Raw genomic sequence first — 22,068 nt, 5'->3', positions numbered from 1 at the left:
AGTTCCCATAGTGATTTTTCCATACTCAAATAAGCACATAAAAATCAATGTTCTCTTTACATAAACAGAATTTGTTAAGACACTTCTATCTCTAAAACCACTGCAGTTGGGCCTGGAGGTGATGGTGCTTACCTGTTGTCTAAGCACTTAGGAGACTGAAGCAAGGTGATTGTGGCTTAGGTCTTCCCAGGGTGAATGGTAAGATGCTCTGTATAAAAACCAAAGAGAGGGAGAGAGAGGGAAAAGGTAGGGGGAGAGACAATAACAATGGCAATACAAGAGAATCTCCAAGTAAGAGAAGCCCAAAGGCCGGACAGCTGGCACCGGTGGTGTCTGCTTCTCACTGGAGCACTCACTGGAGCACTCACTGGAGCACTGAGAGTGTGAAGCAGCCTGGGCTATGGAGACAGACCTCACTCCAAAACCCAAACCGAGTCCTCTGTCCCCTTCTGCTTGGCTTCTGCAATCCCTCTTTTGCTTTTGTTTATTCTATCCTACTTTATATTTTTAGTATAGAATAGAGTTTATTTGAGGCATGGGAAGGGGGTTGAGAAGGGAGTAGAGGCAGAGAAAGAGAGAAGACAGAGAAAGAGGAGAGGACAGGGGAGGGGAGGGGAGGGGATGGGAGGGGAGGAGAGGAGAGGACAGGAGAGGGGAGAGGGAGAAAGGGGTCAGAGATAGAAGGGGCAGAGAGCTTGTTTTTATTTATTTTTTAAATAACTTTATTTATGTGTCCTGGCTGGCTGGAGAGATTTGAGCACAATGGGACAACAGGAGTTGGTTCTCTCATTTAATCATGTAGGTCCTGGGGCAGCAAGCTTTTCTTTTTCTTTTTTTTAAACCTGCTGAACCATCTTATCAGCCTTACATTTTTGTTGTTGTTGTTGTTTTGCTGGCTTTTTTGTTGTTATTGTTTTTAAAAAGAATTATCGATTTATGAGTACACTGTAGCTGTCTTCAGACACACCACAAGAGGGCATCAGATCCCATTACAGATGGCTATGAGCCACTATGTGGTTGCTAGGAATTGAACTCAGGACCTCTGGAAGAGCAGCCAGTGCTCTTAACCCCAGAGCCATCTCTCCAGCCCTTGTTTGCTGTTTTTTAAACAGGGGCTCACACAGTCTGGCCTGCAGCTCTTGATGTTCCTGCTTCAGCCTCTGTGCGCAGGGCAGGCCTCTGCAACCATACTAGTAACCTCTTTCTTTGGAGAGTGGTTTTTTCTTTTAAAAAAATATTTATCTTTTGCTATTTTTATTTATGTGTGTTTATCTGTATGTTTGTCATGTGCATGCCTTCAGGGACCAGATGTGGGCATCACCTTCTCTGTAGCTGAAAACACAGGTGGCTATGAGCCACCTGACAGGGTACTAGGAACTCAGGTCTTCCAGAAGAGCGGCAGTGCTCTTAACCTCTGAACCATCTCTCCAGCCTCTGCAGAGTGGTTTTCAAAGTCTAGTGTGTACATCAGAATCGCTGGAGAGTTGAGCAGAACATCCAGATGCCCAAGAAGAGTCCCAGAGAAAAGGCAATGGTCTCCATCTTTACCACGCTTGCCAGCACTGGTTCCCAAACCTGGCCGAAACTGGGAACCTTTGAAAACACATTCCCGTGCTTTACTGGAAATTTTCATTGAGTAGATTTAAGATTGCTCCTGTAAGCCAGGCAGTGGTTGCACATCTTTAATCCCAGCACTTGGGAGGCGGAGGCAGGCAGATTTCTGAGTTCGAGGCCAGCCTGGTCTACACAGTGAGTTCCAGGACAGCCAGGGCTACTGATGAGCCAGATATGGGACACTTATTTAAGACTTAGCCAATAATTTCAGGCCTTCTTACAGTCTCAAATTCACTGAGATTACCCTTGGGTAGTTTGTAAATCACCATTCTGGGGAAACCGTAACAACTTTCTGCCTGGTTTACAGCACTTGAATTATGTAATGATTTTCAGTGTGTCTTCTCTCCACCCTAAGGCCAAGGCTCGTGCGTATTTGTTTTCTGTGGCTGTTAAGCACTAGCTACTTACCGGGTTCATAACTGAATTCTGCTTGTCTAACCTCTCCTTTCCCTTCTTTCACTCAGATCCCTACAGCCATTGCAGAACACTGGGCCAACTGGTTTCATTTACAGCGCTATGCACTGAGACAGCAGCCAAGCTGGACGGGACCACAGAGTGAGATCCTGTTTTGAAACAAAACAATCCAAATGATAAAATATATCAGCTCAGGACATCCCCTAAATCCTTGCCTCTACTGGTCAAGAAATCCTAGATAAACCCGAGGGAAAAAAAATCTAAAAAAAATTATGAGGACTGGAGATGGCTCAGAGGTCAAGAGCACTGGCTGTTCTTTCATAGGTCCTCACAACCATCTGTAATGGTATCTGTTATCCTCTTCTGGCAAGCAGGTGTACATGCAGATAGAGTACTCATATACATAAAATAAATCTTTTAAAATGTGTGGAATAACAAGGAATGTTATCATGATACAGTTTTAAAGCTTAAGGTTTGTGTTTGTTTACCTTTATTTTATAGATGTTTTGCTCACATGTGTACTACATGCAATGCGATACCCAAGGATGCCAGAAGAGAGCACTGGATCCCCTGGAAACTGGAGTCAGAGTCTGTTGTCAGCCACCATGTGGGTGCTGGAAATTGAACCTTGGTCCTCTGGAAGAGCATCCAGGGCTGCTAACCACTGAGCTACCTCTCCAGGCTCTTTTTATTGTTTTTGAATTAGGTAACCCAGACTGATATTGTGTGTATCTGTATATGCACATAAAAGGCCAGAGGCGACAAATCCCTCTTGGCTGGGGTTACAGGTTGTCAGCCTCTACTGCTGGGAATCCAGCTTGGCTTCTTTCTAAGAGCAACAGTGCTGATAACTGCTGAGCCATCTCTCCAGCCTAATTCCTGGCTGTCCTTGAAGCCAAGTCAAGGCAAAGTTAATGATGACTAAAGGCTTAAAAAAGCACAGTGATTCTGTTTTACCACCAGTAGCCCCAAATTAGATGTTCAGTGTCTACTTCCCCCTGCTTCCCAGAATCTGATGTTGAAATATTAGATCCAATGCAGGAAGAATCTGGAAGAAGATGGAATCTGGTTGAAAGAACATCTGATCTTATTTTCTATCAACCTGAACGTACGATATTTTTCTACATCAAATAGAAAAGAAAAATCTCAAAAATTGGTGAGTATTATTATTGTTACTGGGGTTTTTTTTTGTTTGTTTGTTTGTTTTCCAAGACAGAGTTTCTCCCTGTAATAGCCCTGGCTGTCGTGGATTCACTTATAGACTAGGCTGGCCTTGAACTCACAAGAGATCCAACTGCCTCTGCCTCCTGAGTGCTGGGATTAAAGTCATGCACCACCATACCCAGCTATGATTGTTAGTTTTAAAGATGAGATTTTACACTATATAGTCCAAGCTGTCCTTGTGCATTTAATCCTCCTGCCTCAGCTTCCCAGGTGCTGGGGTTGTAGGCATAGACACCACAAGTATCTTTATAATTTTATTTTTACTTTTTATATTTACTTATTTACTTTGTATGCTTGAGAGTAAGAGTGTACCATGGTGTGTGTGTGTGTGTGTGAGTATGTGTGAGTGTGTGAGTGTGTGTGAGTGTGTGTGTGTGTGTGTGTGTGTGTAAGTCATAGGACAAATTTGTGTGAGTCAGTTCTTCTAACATGTGGTCCCTTGGGACTGAACTCGGGTTTCTGGTTTGGAGACAAGTGCCTTTACTCACTGAGCCATCCTGTTGGCCCTGAGAACTATTTTAAAACCCAGAAACTAGGGCTAGGATATACATCAGGAGCAATGTGCCTGCCCTGCAGGTACAAGACCCTGAGTCTTAGTACCCAGCATCACAACCCACAATTCACAAGTGCTCACTTTTAATTCTTTTCATAAACTCATCTCACAGTCGAGGAATGAGGTGATCACTGTCACACAGAAAATACTAGCTATAGTACACGGGACATCAGTAAGTCACAGACGACACCCAAGAACAACGCAGATGCACATGGGTCCCAGGCAGCCATTCCCAAGTCACAGGGGGGCTCCTTTCCAGGCCATTGGCAAGAGAATATTGAATATTCTCAACGGAACTTTTATGCCAGGCTGGCATCCAACAGGAAGAATTGGAATGACTCAGAGACCTGGATAGAAAAGGAGCCAAACAGAACTAGCAGCATGTCCAGCCAGAGGAGGGCTTGGCTTGGAGATTGATGTAGTTCCCTTGGGTGGACAAAGACATCACATCTTCCCTGGAATTGTTCATCATCTTTTCAACGAGGACTCTAAAAAAAAAAAAAAGAAAGAAAGAAAAGAAAAATGAGCCCAAGAAGGTAGATGGAGAAAGGATATATAGCAGACATTGTATCATTGTATTATCACCAGGCAGCATGCCACAGACACGAGGTGTGAGCACCTCCTTGTGCTCCATTCCCTGAGGGAAGCTGGCATCCTCGTGGCTTCATTTGTACTTCTTTGCTCAGAAATCAGAGAAGAGAATCCGTGGGGCCACAGTGGATAATAGTTTGTGTGCCTGTCTCTGGAACACTAGGGGCAACTCACCTCATGGCCTCATTAATATTTTTGTTCTCCTTGACTGATGTTTCTGTCCAACCTGTGAAGCCATTCTCTTTACTGAACTGGTCGATCTGGTCCCGGCTCACTGCCCAAGGGGACAGATCACTCTGACAAAAATAAAATACATTAAGTTATAACACTGTAACCTTCATAGGAGTCTGTGAATTTAGAACAGATTTTAACCAATGCTGAGACCCCCAACATCTAAAATCTACAGTCAACATTCTTCCTTTAAAAAGGCTAGAGAGATGGCTCAGTGGTTAAGAGCACTGACTGCTCTTCTGAAGGTCCTGAGTTCAAATCCCAGCAACCACATGGTGGCTCACAACCATCCATAATGAGATCTGATGTCCTCTTCTGGTGCGTCTGAAGACAGCTATAGTGTAGTTAGATATAACAATAATAAATCTTTAAGCTGGAGTGAGTGGGGTCAACAGGGGCTGAGCTGGAGTGAGCAGAGGTCCTGAATTCAAATTCCCAGCAACCACATGATGGCTCACAACCATCAGTACAGCTACAGTGTACTCATACATAAAATCAATCAATCAATCAATCAATCAATCAATCTTTAAAGAAAAAAAAAGATCACTCTCACTTTCAGGGATATAGAGTTGGCTCGGCAGCTAAGAGCAGTGGCCGCTGGGCTGGTGAGTTGGCTCAGTGGGTAAGAGCACCCGACTGCTCTTCCGAAGGTCCGGAGTTCAAATCCCAGCAACCACATGGTGGCTCACAACCATCTGTAACAAGATCTGATGCCATCTTCTGGAGTGTCTGAAGACAGCTACAGTGTACTTATATATAATAAATAAATCTTTAAAAAAAAAAAAAAAAGAGCAGTGGCCGCTCTTTCAGATGAAGAACATCACTTACATGTCAACATGTCAGCTCACAATGTTCTGTAACTCCAGACCCATGAATGTGACACCCTCTTCTGACCTCCTGAGGTGCCACACACGGACACACACACATGGTACACAGATATACATGTAGGCAAAGCACAAAATTGGGGGGAGGGGAGAAAACCATTTTCTCAAAATCTCTTTAAAAGAAAGAGGAGACAGCTCTTCCAACTTGAACAGAACAAACAGGCAGGCTGATATGTTGGTGGCTAGGCATGGGGCACTAATTACAGCACCTGGGCAAGAGAAGTGGGGTTGTTGGTTCTAGGCCAGCCCTGGTGGGTGACACGGGAGCTATCTTTAAAAACTAAATAAAACAGGGTAGACATGCTCGGAAACACAGGGTCTTTTAGATACCTTTACTCTGGCCACTGATAGATGCCAGGGACTATTTACTTAAACTGGCCACACACCTTGTTGGCCAAGAGCAGGCAGGGCACTGGCTCCCCACTGGGTAGTGTGAGCTTGCTGTCCAGATCCTGTTTCCATCTTTGGCTGTTGCTGAAAGTAGTGGCATTGGTGACGTCAAACATAATAACACAGGCAGAAGCATCTCTATAGTAGAGTCGTGTCATGGATGTGAAACGCTCCTGCCCTGGAGAGAAGTGAGAGCTCTCATGGAGGTGATTCTGAAGGTGAGCACCCTCTGATACCCTGAGTACCCTTCCTTCACCGGAGGTAGGACATCTGCATATATGGTATTGAAGGCCCCACCCCTTCCTTCCCCTCTGACCCTTTGATTAGCCACTGCAGAGTTTGTATCCAAACTGTGATGTCCAAAACCCTGTCTGCCACTTGCTAACTGTGTGACTTTAAGAAGATCCAGTTGAGGACTTCAGATGTGTCATGTGTAGAGTAAGATAAAGGCTTTCACAACAGGGCTAGTGAACCAGTAAATTTGAAGTATGAAGAGCAGCCTATAACAAGGGTTCATCATTATCACTGCCTCTATTTGCTGGAGATCTTGTTTCTCAGTAAAGTCGGCTGAAGATCTGGCGCCTCCTCTGCCACTGGGGGACATCCACCTCTGGGTCATCCACCACCTTAGAGGCTTTCCACCCACGCACAGATGGCACTATGTCTCTTTGTCTTTGGAGCAATATGTCTCCAAAATCATCCCAAAAGCTCAGAGCAGCTCAAACTTGTAGCTTCAGGGGGAAAAAAAGTCAGCTTTGCCATTCCATATTCATTCCCCCCTCCCCCCGCCCCCCAAACAGCTTGCTGGGTAAATAATTTCTCCCCTTGTTACTGCCTGGTTTTCCCATTTTACCTGCAATATCCCAGAGCTGCAGCCGCACCATCTCTGAGTCAGACCACTGGAGAACCTTGAGAGCAAAATCCACTGAAAATATATGAATATTGTACTTTAACAAAAACATGTCTTTACGATGGTTCTGAGAGTGAGATGAAGGCATTTGTGGCTAACCCTGACAACCCAAGTTAAATCCCTATAGCCCAAGCCTATAAACTGGCTTCTGACTTCCACAAGTATGTCACAGAATACATGTCCACACACACACACACACACACACACACACACAGTAAATGGTTTTTTTTTTTTTTTTTTTTTTTTTTTTTTTTTTTTTTTAGTCCTAGCACAAGCTCAGATCAAATAAATATACAGTGACAACCCCAGGATCACAACACTCCAATTAGGTTTAAACCTTCTGGCGATGGAGAGGAGCCCCCATGGTACATTTGTGTTGGGACACATAATCCGTACTCTCCAAACGGTCTTCAGTGTTTTCTCCTCTCTCAGATCAAATTATTTCACACTGATTATCTCCTTGGCTAGGATCAAGAAAGTTATGGGCATGGTTATGACCATTATTCCTGTTCTCAGGTTAAATGGTTTCTGGGATGTTTTTTAAGTGGGGGGTTCTCAAGGAAAGAATGGTGGGGGAGATGGAGGAAAGGAAGGTAAGGTGGTTAGCTTTGTATCTTCCATCTTAACTTCACTGTTAGTATCTAATCAAACAGTATTATGAGAAAATACAGTGAAAACCTCTGTATCCTCCTTAAGGCTATGGTATATGTCCAGCAGGTACTGGTTAAATGAACAAGATGGCAGAGGTTGAGACATGGATGCTGCTTAAGAGCTGTGCTGAATCCCCCACGGGTCTGCAGATGCTGAAACTCCATGAGGTTGGACTGAACAGCTATTCCAGGGGAACCTCCCAAAGTCGGATAGTAGAGCCTAGCTCCAACTTGAGATCCTCCTGCCTCAACCTCTTGAATGCTAGAATTAAAGGTAGAGACAACCACACTATGCTGGAAAAGCTACTTGTTAAGGAGAAACACAGAATAATTTCAGTTCAGAAACATATTCTTTCTTCTACATCTGTGACAGAAGTGAAAACGAGGGAGAATTTATAATAAACATTGGGAAAAACAAACAAAACTTGCCAGAATCAGTATGTTCATACTGTCGGAAAACAGTCCACTGGTAAAAATTAATTCACAGGACATTTTTAACCCAAAATCCATGAAATAAGGACTTGTATTTAGGAGTGGTGGGCAAAGTAGTCAGGAAACAGTTTTTGAAATATTCTATAAAGTTTTCATTTCAAAGAAAAGAGTTAATAAAAAAACTTTCACATGTAAATCTGTGTTGGTACAAATGTAATTTTATGTGCTGGGCGTGGTGGCGCATGCCTTTAATCCCAGCACTTGGGAGGCAGAGGCAGGCAGATTTCTGAGTTCAAGGCCAGCCTGGTCTACAGAGTGAGTTCCAGGACAGCCAGGGCTATACAGAGAAACCCTGTCTCAAACAAAACAAAATAAAAAAAACAAATGTAATTTTATTCTTTCACATTACTGTAACCTTGTTAACTACCTTCTCCTTGTGGTGGTGGTGGAGGTGTGTGTGTGTCTGTGTGTATCTGTGTCTGTGTCTGTGTGTTTGGGGTAGACAGACCGACAGGTGGACAGTTCAGCAGAGTCCAAAGGCCACACTGGGAAAGAAATGAATTTACTTTTAGTGCTTCTTTCTCTCTTCCTCCCTGCCTTCCCCAGTGCAAGAGAAGACGACAGGCCACTCGAGGGTATTTCACATTCTTTCGTGAATTCCTCACATTTCCCACTCAGTTCACTAATGACACCATAGGGCTCATCAGACCTGACCGGAATCTGTCCTCCAGTCTTCCCCACACCTCTGACTGCTTAGCTCCTGGGCTTTCCTCCTAAGGTAACGGGGTTCTTTCCTCAACACCCGTCGGATGCTGGTAGGAAGCAGGGTAACTGCCCCAGCCTGCACTTGAACCGGGACTCAGCTGACTTTGCTGACTGGAGAAGTTGCTCTGGGCAGCGCATGGCTGCGGGAGGGCTCTGCTCTCTGCGGTGAATAGTCCCCGGCTCAGACCCCTTCACCATCTCTCACCTGTATACTTTGGCCCTATCTTTGTAGGTAGGCTGGGGACCCCTTAGAGGCAACCTCGGTACCCAGAGGCTACCGGCTGCGAGCCTCGACCCCTGCTCCTAGTCACCCGTGACCGCTCACCTCCCACGGTGGACTTGTAGTGCTTGCTGAAGCTGTCCTGGGAGTAGCGCTGGACCAGAGACGTCTTGCCAACGGCGGCGTCCCCCACCACCAGCACTTTAAACAGGTGATCTCGGCTGCCCATGGCTAGTGGTGGGGAGAGGTTTTTTGATAGTTTGTTTTTCCGGGAAGTCGCTTATTTCAACCCCTTTGGCTCCCGGGTTCTCTTCCAATTGAAGTCAGGCATCTCCACCCTCGGTTGGTTGAAGCTTCTCTGACTGGAAAGCAGAAAAGGAAACTTTTGCACTCGGCCTGTGCGCGCTTCCTCCCCGCGCGGCCGCAGCCTGGGTGGGGCGGGTACCAGCTCGACCCTCCGCGATTGGCACCTTCCTTTCAGGGACCTCCGAGTCGCTCGCCAGCATTGAACCGTGGCCAGCACCTTGCTTAGAGAAGTACAGATGACTTAGACCCTTTCTCGGACCGCACACACAAAATTGAGGTTGTGCAGAGTCCTTGTCCGGTCCCCGTCCTGCCACTGGCGGCGCACTTCCCAGTCTTCCGTCAAAAACGTTGTGAGCCCCACTGCTCGGAGAACTACATTTCCCAGTGTGCCTCTTGGTAAAGCGACCAGACCAGTGTGGCGACTTGCCACGTACACTCTTGGGAAATGTAGTTTCCTAGCTATCTTGAGCAAATTTACATAAAAGTTTTAAGGTTTTCAAACTTTAAAGAATTTAGAAATCTATTTAAAAACAATTCTAAAGTTTGGCGTCGAAGCACAGGTTTGCAATCCAGGCCTTGGGGAGATGGAAATAGGAGGATCATAAAACCCTAGTTCATCCATCGTCTTCTGCAACAAGTGTGTTCAAGGACCCCTAACCCCACCACTTCCTCTCCCCAGAGCAAGACAAGAGATTGGAAGCAACTTTGGGTCACCCTGAACTACGTAGACCATGATCTCTCCTGTCTAAATCTTTCCCCCAGATGTTTTCTTAAAATCACATTTTAAAGATTTCTAGACGGCCTTTCTTATTAGCCATATTTTAAAGGTTTTATAACACAAAGATAAATGTCCAAGTTCCAAGTGAAGTCCATTTCCTGTTGTCTTAACTACAGAGTCAAATCTCGAGCCTTGTAAAGACAAGGTCAAATTTTCCATATGACCAATAACAGGCACATTTGGGGACATTTGACCCAAAAGATCAACCTTTTAAAAAAAATCTATGTCAAAAGTTACAACACTTAATAACTAGCTATAGCAATAACAATGCAGAATAAACAAGAGATAGTTCCTCATTGACACTTCCACATTTCTTACACCAGCCACGCATAGCGTTTGAGCACCAGGACATTTCCTTTTGTTGCTGCTATTAATTCTGAATACTCATAAAATGATTGGCAAATATTTTTACTTTTCCTACCTGTAATTTTTCTGTCCTGCCTGTCCTTTAGCTAGAAATTGTGGCTAGTAGAATAAGCTTCACTTTTTTCCCCTTTTGGCTGTTTTGTTGTTGTTTGTTTGTTTGTTTGTTTGTTTTTTGTTTGAGAGAGGATTTTCTGTAGCCTAAGTTGGTGTCAACTTCTGACAGTAGACCATAGAACTTGTGGTTCAATTGTAACAACATCCAGTTTTGTAGTTTTGGAGAGTAAATCCAGGCATGCTAGGCAAGTCCTCTACCATCGGAGCTACATCTCCAGCCCTCCTCCTCCTCCTCTCCCTCCTCCTTCTCCTTCTCTTCTTTCTTTTTTCCTTTCGACAGAGTCTATGTAGCCCAGGCTGGCTTTGAGCTCCAGATCCATTTGCTTCTGTTTCTGCTTCTACTCCCTCCACTGGAATGCATGCACACAGTATGCAGCTTTGTGTGTGTGCTCATGTGCGCAAGCTCGTACACATTTGGGGCTGGTTTCTTCCACTACTCTCTCCCTTCCTCTCTCTTAAAAACTGGAAATTTAAAGTTAGTAAACAAAGTAATACCTTCCATTACAACATTTCCATATAACTCCCCCCCCTCGATGTTCTTTGTTCTAATCACCACGTTTGCCAGTCCTCTCTCCTCCACTCACCTTTAAGGATTGCGTTAGTTGTTACTGCTTTGCCATTGTTCAACACTCTTTGGCATTTATTGCCTTGTGCTTCTGTGCTGCTGTTTCTTCTGGTGATCACTTTTTAAATTTTCTTTTCTGGGATCTCCCTATCCTATCCCTTTAAACATTTCCTAAGGATTGGTCTCTGGGTTAATTATTCTATAGTCTTTAAGTCATGGCTTCAAGTATATCTGTTTTCACTTTATTTGTTCTTTATATATATATTTTTTGTTTTTTGTTTTTGTTTTTGTTTGTTTGTTTGTTTTTCGAGACAGGGTTTCTCTGTGTAGCTCTGGCTGTCCTGGAACTCACTTTGTAGACCAGGCTGGCCTCGAACTCAGAAATCCGCTTGCCTCTGCCTCCTGAGTGCTGGGATTAAAGGCATGCACCACCACGCCCAGCTTTATATTTTTTTAAAGATTTATTTTATGGTTGCTGTCTTCAGACACACCAGAAGAGAGCATCGAACCCAATTACAGATGGTTGTGAGCCAGCATGTGGTTGCTGGGGATTGAACTCAGGACCTCTGGAAGAGCAATCAGTGCTTTTAACTGCTGAGCCATCTCTCCAGCCCACTTTATTTGTTCTTTATTTCCAAATAATTATGTTCAGTATTGAGAAAGGAACCTCCACTTGTGCAGATCCACCGCAGCCTTCCTTTTACACATCACTGCAAAAACTCCTTCCTCATCTCTTCCATCATTAAGGGTGGCAGCCGTTAGCCTCATCTTTCATGTAGAATTCATATTTGGAGCATTATTAATTCTTTGTTGTTGTTGTTGTTGTTGTTTTCGAGACAGGGTTTCTCTGTATAGCCCTGGCTGTCCTAGAACTCACTCTGTAGACCAGGCTGGCCTCGAACTCAGAAATCTGCCTGCCTCTGCCTCCCGAGTGCTGGGATTAAAGACGTGTGCCACCACGCCCGGCTATTAATTCTTTTTATATACATCCATTCACCTCAATCACTCCTTTTAAAAAGTTAGTCACCACATCCTTATTCTTTTTTATTTTATTTTAAATTTATTTTTTACACTCCATATTCCATTCCCAGCCCCACCCCCATCTCCCCTCCACTGACTGCTTCACATCCCACACCTCTTCCCCACCCCACCCCGTCTCCATGTGGATGCCCCCAACCCTTACCCCACCTGACCTCTAAACTCCCTTGGGCTTCCAGTCTCTTGAGGGTTAGGTGCATCATCTCTGAATGTACACAGACTGGGAAGTCCTCTACTGTATGTGTGTTGGGGGCCCCATATCAGCTGGTGTATGCTGTCTGTTTGGTGTCCCAGTGTTTGAGAGATCTCAGGGGTCCAGATTAATTGAGACTGCTGGTCCTCCTACAGGGTTGCCCTTCTTCTCAGCTTCTTTCAGCCTTCTTTAATTCAACAACAGGGGTCAGCTGCTTCTGCCTATTGGTTGGGTGCAAATATCTGCATCTGACTCTTTCAGCTGCTTGCTGGGTCTCTTGGAGGGCAGTCATGATAGATCCCTCTTTTTGAGCACTCCATAACCTCAGTAATAGCGTCAGGCCTTGGGACCTCTCCTTGAGCTGGATCTCACTTTGGGCCTGTCGCTGGACCTTCTTTTTCTCTTCCTTTCTATTTCCATCTGTATAATTCTTCCAGATAGAAACAATTATGAGTCAGAGATGTGACTGTGGGATGTACATCCTTATTCTTAAAAATGTTTCTCAGTGTCGCCTCTGAGGATCTAAACCAACACAAGGAATTGCTCTTGTTGTTGGTTGGTTAGCAGATCTAGAAGGTAGGACCCTATTTTTCATAGTACCACATGCTTTGATTGCAGTCTGTAGAGAACTGAACTGGAAGCTTCATCTCTGCCATCAGGGGCTACACAGGCTGCTGGGGAAGGGGTGTCATGGATGGTAAACCCTGTATGTGTGCTACACTCAACTCCAAGCAAGATGTGTCCAGTGGTGCAGAAAAGGTGTGACTATTCTGGGGACAACCAGTCACTTCTATTGTTACTTTTACTTTATGTGTATGAGTGTGTTGCCTGCATGTATGTCTGTGTACCACATGTGTGCTGGTCTCCATGGAAGTCAGAAGAAGGCATTGGATCCCCTAATAGTTACCATAACCAATGTAGTTACAGATGGTTATGAGCCTTCATGTTGTGAGGTGCTGGGAATTGAACCCTGGTCCTCTGGAAGGGCAACAAACATTCTTGAAATGTTGAGTCATCTCTCCACCTGTCTACCCCCAAAGTATTTTATAATTGTATTTAAGGCCGGCATCTCAACAGAGCATTCACATCTCTTATTGTAAACCTTGTCAGAAGCCTGTGGCTGGGGAGACCTAAGACCTAGTGGGAAAACTACTATTGTTGCTTTTGCTAAATGGATAGATACGTTGTACCTGTCAAACAGCCTTATAAGTATTTATATTTATTCCCATCGATCATTGCTTTCAGCATTGGTATGAGATGCTTCTTGTAGTGGGTGATGGTTCATTGCAGAGATCCCTACCTGGTCAAAGTGCTGAGGAGTAATGGGATACCCGTATTACCCCATCCAAGGCTCAGGGAACACTGCAGAAGAGGTGGTAGAAAGATAGGAAAAACTAAAGGAAGAAGTAGGTGGGGCGTTGTGTATTCTATCTTCTAGTTGTTGTACAAATGAACACATGAACAGCAGCTGTGATCCTCTGCACAAGACCTGCTAAGACTGGCCTCACTAACAGTCTATCATGGAACAGGGAGCAGGGAGCAGGGAAAGGACTTATGAAGTCCTTCCATTCTCCAAGAAATTGGCAGTTAATGGTGTCAGGGGAGAGACAATTTGTTTGTTTGAGACTGGGATTCTCTAGGTAGCCCTGCCTGCCCTGGAAGCCTCTATGTGGACCACTCAGGCTTGGATCTCACAGAGATCTGCCTCTGCCTGCTTCTGCCTCCTGAGTGCTGGGATTAAAGGCTGCCATACCCAGCAAAGGACATTTTTTTCCCAATGGTGTAGCCACGGGTAAGTTGCCTATGCCCCTGTAACTAAGCTCACCCATGCTCCGGCAAGCAACCCTGATTCAACCCATTGTGGGCACCACAGAAAGAGTGAAAGTGGGACATGAAAGAGGAACAGAGTCAGTGGGAGTGAGAGGAGGGCAAGGGACAGTAATAGGGGGTTATTTTGACCAAAATAATTGTATGTATGTATATATGTATGCATATGTGTGTGTGCGTGTATGTTTGTATACATGTGTGTATATGTGTATGAATGTATGTATGCATGCATATGTGTGTATGTATGTACACATGTATGTACGCATGTATGTATGTATGCATGTATGTATGTATGCACGTATGTATGTATGTGTATGCATATATGTGTGTATGTATGTAAATGTTATAATAAGACCTGGGGAGGTAGCGCACTTGGTAGAATAGAGTGATTAGCATTCATTGGGCCATAGGTTTAATCCCCAGCTACCATAAACCAGCTATGGTGATACATGCCTTTAATACTAGCATTTAGGAGGTAGAGGGAGGAGGATTTGAAATTTAAGGTCATCTTTAAGGAGTTTGAGGCCAGCACAAAAAAAAAATGTCAGGCAAAGGAGATAAAAATATACTATCATCCTAGTTAGCTTTGTCAACGTGGCCCAGTCTGGAGTCATCTGAGAGGAAGGCAGTGAGGATTTATCTAGCTTAGACTGGTCTGCGGGCCTGTCTGTGGAGGACTGTCTTGCTGATTTGTGTAGGAGGAGCCAGCACATGAAGCACGCGGCTCTGGATGTAAGGCCACCTAAGCATCAGCCTGGGTGTGTTATAGAGTGGTGTCCCTCCATAGCTGCTGTTGTCCTTCTGTCACCAGTAATGGCAACTGGAACAGTATGCAGTCCTGGCCCCAGCTTCTTGTCTTGACTGTGAGATGAGAGGAACCCTTTCCTCCCCTAAGTTGCTTTCGATCAGAGGATTTTATCACAGGGACAGGATAAAACTCAATCAGCCCGCTCAAAATATGACAAAATTGATATGGTGATTCTTTCAATTAGAAATCACTTTAGGCCCTCAACAGAGGAATGGATACAGAAAATGTGGTACATTTACATAACGGAGTACTACTCAGCTATTAAAAAGAATGAATTTATGAAATTCCTAGGCAAATGGATGGACCTGGAGGGCATCATCCTGAGTGAGGTAATCCAATCACAAAAGAACTCACACAATATGTACTCATTGATAAGTGGATATTAGCCCAGAAACTTAGAATACCCAAGATACAAGATACAATTTGCAAAACACATGAAACTCAAGAAGAACGAAGACCAAAGTGTGGATACTTTGCCCCTTCTTAGAATTGGGAACAAAACACCCATGGAAGGAGTTACAGAGACAAAGTTTGGAGCTGAGACGAAAGGATGGACCATCCAGAGACTGCCATACCCGGGGATCCATCCCATAATCAGTTTCCAAACGCTGACACCATTGTATATGCCAGCAAGATTTTGCTGAAAGGACCCTGATATAGCTCTCTCTTGTGAGGCTATGCTGGTGCCTGGCAAACACAGAAGTGGATGCTCACAGTCAGCTATTGGATGGAATACAATGGAGCAGTAAGAGAAAGTACCCAAGGAACTAAAGGGGTCTGCAACCCTATAGGTGGAACAACAATATGAACTAACCAGTACCCCCAGAGCTCGTGTCTCTAGCTGCATATGTAGCAGAAGATGGCCTAGTTGGCCATCACTGGGAAGAGAGGCCCCTTGGTCTTGCAAACTTTACAGGGGAATGCCAGGGCCAAGAAGTGGGAGTGGGTGGGTAGGGGAGTGGGGGGTGGGTATGGGGGGACTTTTGGTATAGCATTTGAAATGTAAATGAAGAAAATACCTAATTTAAAAAAATCACTCTAGGAACCCATGTCTTCAGGAAGTGCCATTTGATGCAGCTTTTCCTGTATGCATGTGAATCAAAATAGTCTTCATGGAGGACTGTCCTTCATAGATCAAGGCTACAAAATAGCCTTGGTCACGAGACTGGTCACTAGGGTGGTTTGAGCCTCAATAAACACCCTCTGCAGTACCTTACTTTTCCCTAGCTTCTCTTCCTTCCATAAAACACCTCTAGATGATAGCACCTTTGCCTAGATACCCACTCATTCTATTACCCCTCCCCAAATGTGTATTGCCTTTTGTCTAAAATGAATACCACCTCACTCTCTCATCAGTTCTTTGGCCCTTCCTCTCTTGTTCAAGTAAATTTCTATGCTTTGATTTTCATTAATCAGCCTTTATATAAACTGACCTCCCAGACAGGGCCAGAGCTATTGTTGGGAACTCTAGTGGCACAACTGGCTAACAGAACTTACTTAGAGCTGAGGTAGGGACAACACCCCAGTGACGGGTTCACTGCTCTCCATGACCTGAGGGCTTCTTGTGCAGTCTTTTGTTTATTTTCTCTTTAATTCATCCCAGGGAAACATCTCTAAAACATTATCGTTTCTTCATTGTCAACTGACAGTCCTTCCCAAACTGACCAACCATCCCAGAAGTAGTTCAGAGTTTTCTATGCACACGTTCTAGCCTCTTAACCGATCTCCAACTTTATCTCGCCCGATCTTAAGTGGGAATTGCCCTCCCCTGCCAAATGAGGTCCTTTATGTTTTTTTTTTAATTTAAAAAATTTTTAAAAATTGTTTGATAGTGCCCTGAATAAATTGGAGTTCACAGCAATCCTATGCCTCAGCCTCCAAGTGCTGAGATTAATTACCCAGCATACACTATTCCAGAAGGCTCCTTTGTCCATGCTGTCAACCCATCCCACCCCCAATCTCCACCTCACCCCACCCCTTCAGGGTCTCACTATCCAGGTCAGTGTGTTGGGCTGGACCTGGTGCCTGCTGTATAATAAGCAAGCACTCTGCCACTAAGCTGTACTCTCAGCTTCTAAAGCCCAGCTCCAATTTTGACTTTGTATATCTACCTAGGAGGTTTCACCCATTGAAACATTCTTCATGTTTTTTCTACACAACTAAATCTTCCTACACTTTGAAAGTCTCACTTTTACTCCGGCAGTGGTAGTATAGGTCTTTAATCCCAGCACTTGGGAGGCAGAGGCAGGCAGATCTCTGAGTTCCAGGACAGCCTGGTCTACAGAGCAAGTTGCAGGATAGCCCAAGGCTATGCAGAAAAACCCTGTCTTGAACACTTCCCCTCTCACCCCGCCATCTGCCAAAAGAAAGAGAGTTTCAAACTTTAGCGTTAACTTTAGGTTTAGAATCCTCTAGGGTTTTTGGCAGAAAGGCCTCTGATTCTGTAAGTATCTGTGATTCTCAGACCAAGTTCTAAGTTGAGGAAGCTGCTGAGGGCCTGACTGAAGAATCAGCTTATTGTAAATTGTCCCTTGTTAGTGCAGCCAAGCTTTCTAGTTGTGTCTTCTTCCATTTTGTTGCCATTCTGTGTGACTTTTGGTTACTTAACTAGGTAACCACTGGGGTTTAGAATGACTCAGCTGTTAAAAGCACTGATAGCTCTGCCAGGAGGACCCAGGTTTTTGTTTTTTTGTTGTTTTTGTTTTTCGAGACAGGGTTTCTCTGTGTAGCCCTGGCTGTCCTGGAACTCACTTTGTAGACCAGGCTGGCCTTGAACTCAGAAATCTACCTGCCTCTGCCTCCCGAGTGCTGGAATTAAAGGCGTGCACCACCACGCCCAGCACAGGTTTTAAGTTCCAACACCTGCATGGTGGCTCAAACCCATCTGGTGGTGCAACCACCTGTAACTCCACAGTGGCTTCTCGGGCTGCTGTATATGCAAGGTGGTGCGCTTATGTGCATACAAATGTTAAAGTATTCAATAATATATATTTTTGAAATTATGTGACAGTTTACAATTATTTGACTTACAGGTAACCAGCATGTTGCAAAGTTAAATAGTTCTTCAAGGAACAGAGTTTGGAATCAGGGACAATGGTCACCTTTGCACGGTCACCCGCCACTCCTTTGATAGATGTCTGCATTCCTCGTTTCTCACTTTTTGCTTTTCATCTTTTATTCTGAAATATTTTTGACTCTGCTAAAGAATACAATTCACACCAGCTTGCTCTTTCACTGGGTTTATCAACGATGATGGCCTAATCTTGATGGTCAGCGTCTGGACTTTAGAATCACCATGGGAACATGTAGCAAGCAAGAGGGAATGTTAATGTTAATAGTGTCTCCTCAGTGGAAGAAATCTCCGTTTCCCACCCAGAAAGCTGGGAGTGGATGCTGCTAATGACCTGGTGACCTTTGCTATGGGTGGAGTCAGACCTCACCCAAGTCTACCAGAGTGTTTATCTCAGATGCTCTCTCTCTAGACCTTTAGCTTCCAGCGCATAGAACCCATCTTAGGGGAGATGCCGCATACTTTATAGCCTGCTATGCTTTCTCAGTCAGAGACCACACCAGACCCTAGGTCCTTAAACTATAGAACCTGTCTTCATGGCCAAATGTGTTTTGTAAAGGAGTTTCTGTCTAGTCACTCGATAAGCTTCATTGTGTACCTGGAGCTGTAATCATTATTGCCTGGAAACTTTTTCAAATTGTACTGTGGGGTGCTGGAGAGATGGCTCAGCGGTTAAGAGCACTGACTGCTATTCTGAAGGTCGTGAGTTCAAATCCCAGCAACCACATGGTGGCTCACAACCATCCATAATGAGATCTGATGCCCTCTTTTGGTGTGTCTGAAAACAGCTACAGTGTACTTACATATAATAAATAAATCTTTAAAAAGAATTGTACTGTGTTTAAATGTGCCAGCAATATGAGGTTGCCGGGTGTCAGACTCTCTAGAAGTTTTATTTGTATTAGTGTTTGCTTGCATGTCAGTGTGCTATATGCTTGCAGTGCCTATAGAGACCAGAAGAGAAGTGGTTCCCCTGGGACTGCATTCACAGCCAAGTGTGAGCCGACATGTGGCTACTGGAAATTGAACATAGGTCCACTGAAAAAGCAGCCAGTGCTCTTAAGCACTTGAGCTATCTCTCCAGACCCCAACCTACCATTAAAATACCTTGGGCTAGTAGTTACTACATGGACAGCTCAGGTATTTTGATGGTTAGTTTATGTTTTAATTAATAGATGAATTATTTTGTGTATGTGTCTCTGCATGCATGTGCAGGTGAGAGTGTGTCATGATGTATGGTGGTCAGAGGTCAAACCTGGGGAGTCAGTTCACTCCTCCCACTGTGTAAGTTCAGGGGATCAGATTCAGGTCATGAAGCTTGAGTCACAAGCATCTTTACCCACTGGCCCATCTCACTGGCTTAGTTAATTTCTCCCTTTGTTCTTGCCGTTCCGTTTTGGTCACTTAATTATTTGATGTGCAGCTAACTAGAGTGTTGTGCAACATAACATCTCATGTCGCAGCCCATGCTGGCCTGAACTATTTATACAAAATCAATAATTATACATATATTTATATTTTTATATAAATATATATCTATATAAAATATATACATGTGTTATATAATATATAAATATATTATATATAAATGCATTATATATAATATATTACATATGTGTACATATATGTGTGTATGTATACATATATAACAGGTAAGGTGCCCCAACAAATAGCCTAGCAACCTAGAGGCAAAGGAGAGACCCAGACAACGGGGAGGCTGTGGGTCCTCTGTAGGCATATAGCTCTCCTGATAATGTTTGTTTTGTTTATTTGCAGTGCTAGGGATTAAGCCCAAAGTTTCCTGCATGGGAAATAAATAAAAATTTATAATAAACAAACAAACAAATTAATTAATAGCATATGCCTGGTGTGTCTGTGAGGGGGTTTTCAGAAAGGGGGAGAGCTGTGATATATGTGAGAGGCATCATCCCATAGGCAGAAGCCAGGAGAGAACAAAGAGGGAAGAGTGGGGAGCCTGCTGCCACACACGGCTTTTGACAACAAAACCCCAAATGTTTGATTTACCAAATAACCAGATGCTGTGGTGAAAGCCTGCCAGCTCAGAGAGGCAGAGAAAGCACCCAGCTGACCTTCCTACTCCACCGCCTTCCCAGAAGGAAAGGGCTCCTTCTCCAGGCTGCAACTCAACTCAAGCCTTTCCTTTCTCTTTCCTGGGTTTTCTTAGGTTCACTCCCTGTCAACTAGTTGCTTGCTCAGGCTCTGGACATACGGTTGACTTTATTTAACCCTGTTTATAGAAAGCTCTTGGGTTAAATGTGTGTGCTAGGGCTGGGCCACACCACAATAGGTTTTTTTCCTAGTTCACAATCTTGGGGTTCACAATGTGATCAAATATCCTGCAGCAAACACATGCGTCCTCTCTCTGCTTCCTGGTCTCCAGGGTTCCATCCGATCTGCACCTCCGTATCCCTACCTCTACCATGTGGTGAAACTGAACCGAACTAAGTCTCTCCTCTTTTAAATTGCTTCTGCCAGAAATTTTATCACAGCACAGAAGCCTGACTAATAGAGACATACACTGTTGCTGCCACTACAGAAATTGTAGCAACCCCCCACCCCAACCTTGGTTTTAGACAAACTTTCACTATGTAGCTTTGGCTGGCCTCAGACTTAACAGAGATTCACTTGCCTCTGCTTTTTGCTGGATTTAAAGGTATATGCCACCATTCCTGGCTTCCCTTCTTTCTAAATAACATTGCTTTTCTTCCTCAAGAGTAAGCCAGCAACCTGAGCTATGAAGCCAAGTTCTGTCTCCAAAAACAAACCCGACTAGTCTAGTCGTCTCAATAGAAAGTCTCGCATTCGGGATTGTGTGATTGTTTCCTCAAGATTAATAAAGCCGGAAAAACATTTTTGGCAAGTGCCTTCCTCAGAGGATGTGGTATGCATCCTAGTTGCTACTGCCAGGCAACTCTTGGTGATGCCTACAGTATGCACCCAACCAACACTTGCCAAAGAAATGACCTTGTACCAGACAATTGCCTAAGAGCATAGGAGTTGGACTTCAAATATCCAGACCTTGGAGATCCATCAGTATCCTAGAAACAAGAGAGGAAAAATGCTTCGGAACTCATAAGACGACCCAACAAACGGCCCAGCAGACCCTGAGACAGTCTTCTGCAAGCAAGTAGCCTAGGATCTCCCGATCATGGTTTTGTTGGTATTTGTAGTGCCAAAGATCAAACCCCAGGTTTCCTGCAAGGGATTCAAGCCCTCTACCGACCGAAGCTACAGTCCCAGTTCCAATCGTGGTGTTTTGGTGATGGCTTTTGGGGGGCAAGAAGGCAGCTTTGTGAAATGCCTGTGGCCCAGCCAAGCCATAACTCTGAGGCTCCACGACAAAAGTACCTAGGCAGATCCCTGAGAGAGAGAGGCTGTGGAGCTGAAGGGCGAGCTGCTGACCACTCCTCTGCCAGTTTGTGCCCAAATCTAGGGCAAGTTTTGAGGCTGGGTGTAGCTGGGAATCATTGAAAATGTTTTTAACCACACTTGTTGACAGATTGCCTCATTCATTAAATATCCTCCCTCTTGTTCCAAATAAGGACGAGAGAGACAGAGAGAGAGAGAGAGAGAGAGAGAGAGAGAGAGAGAGAGAGAGAGAGAGAGAGGAGAAACAGAAACTAGAGAGTAATTGAGGTTTCAAAACGTAGCCTGTGGCCGCAGCTGCCAGCAAGGCTTTGAGAAAGTGGCATGTGTGGGTTCTGTCCTAGCTTCTGCCGTCCTCTTCACAAACTCATGAGCTCAGAAGTGAGGAAGAAGAGATTGTCCTTCCAGCGGGCCATCCACTGAAGTCACCCTGCTCAGGAGTTGAAAATACCAAAGGCCTCTGAAGGAATCCTGGCCACACAACTTAGGGCTTCCCATGGCAGAGGGACCATTTTTTCCTACAAGATCTGGGTTCTCTTAAGTGTTTCTATTGCAGCTGATTTTGCCTGGGTCATAGAGCAAAGACCTTAAGACCTCTCCCAAACAATTTGCCTTAAAATAAACGAACATTTCCTTTCCTCAGCACCACAGACCGCTGCCCTTGAACTCTGAAGAACTAGAACTGAACTCTCTGTTAGATTTCCTAGGTACCTCCTCATCAGCCGCTTGCCTATGAAG

General features: G+C 44.5%; 1 protein-coding gene across 2 annotated transcripts; it reads right to left on the bottom strand.

The window, feature by feature from the left end:
* Nucleotides 1-3,871: 3,871 nt before the first annotated feature.
* On the bottom strand, nt 3,872-9,549 carry Rab29 (RAB29, member RAS oncogene family). 2 transcript variants are annotated; one of them, NM_144875.2, is made up of 6 exons: nt 9,349-9,482; nt 8,984-9,240; nt 6,755-6,826; nt 5,898-6,079; nt 4,571-4,692; nt 3,872-4,293 (listed from the first exon to the last, which is right to left on the bottom strand). In NM_144875.2, the coding sequence occupies exons 2-6, from the start codon at nt 9,105-9,107 to the stop codon at nt 4,179-4,181; spliced, it is 615 nt and encodes a 204-aa protein (NP_659124.2). In that variant the 5' UTR covers nt 9,108-9,240; nt 9,349-9,482; the 3' UTR covers nt 3,872-4,178. The 2 variants fall into 2 exon arrangements, with proteins under 2 accessions (NP_659124.2, XP_011246285.1); XM_011247983.1 differs by lacking the exons at nt 3,872-4,293; nt 4,571-4,692 and adding an exon at nt 5,444-5,524 and having other exon boundaries at nt 8,984-9,549.
* Between the last annotated feature and the right edge of the window lie 12,519 nt (nt 9,550-22,068).

The sequence above is a fragment of the Mus musculus genome, chromosome 1 (genome assembly GCF_000001635.26).
Source record: "Mus musculus strain C57BL/6J chromosome 1, GRCm38.p6 C57BL/6J".
Taxonomy (NCBI): Eukaryota; Metazoa; Chordata; class Mammalia; order Rodentia; family Muridae; genus Mus; species Mus musculus.
This window is presented reverse-complemented; position numbering and strand designations above follow the sequence as displayed.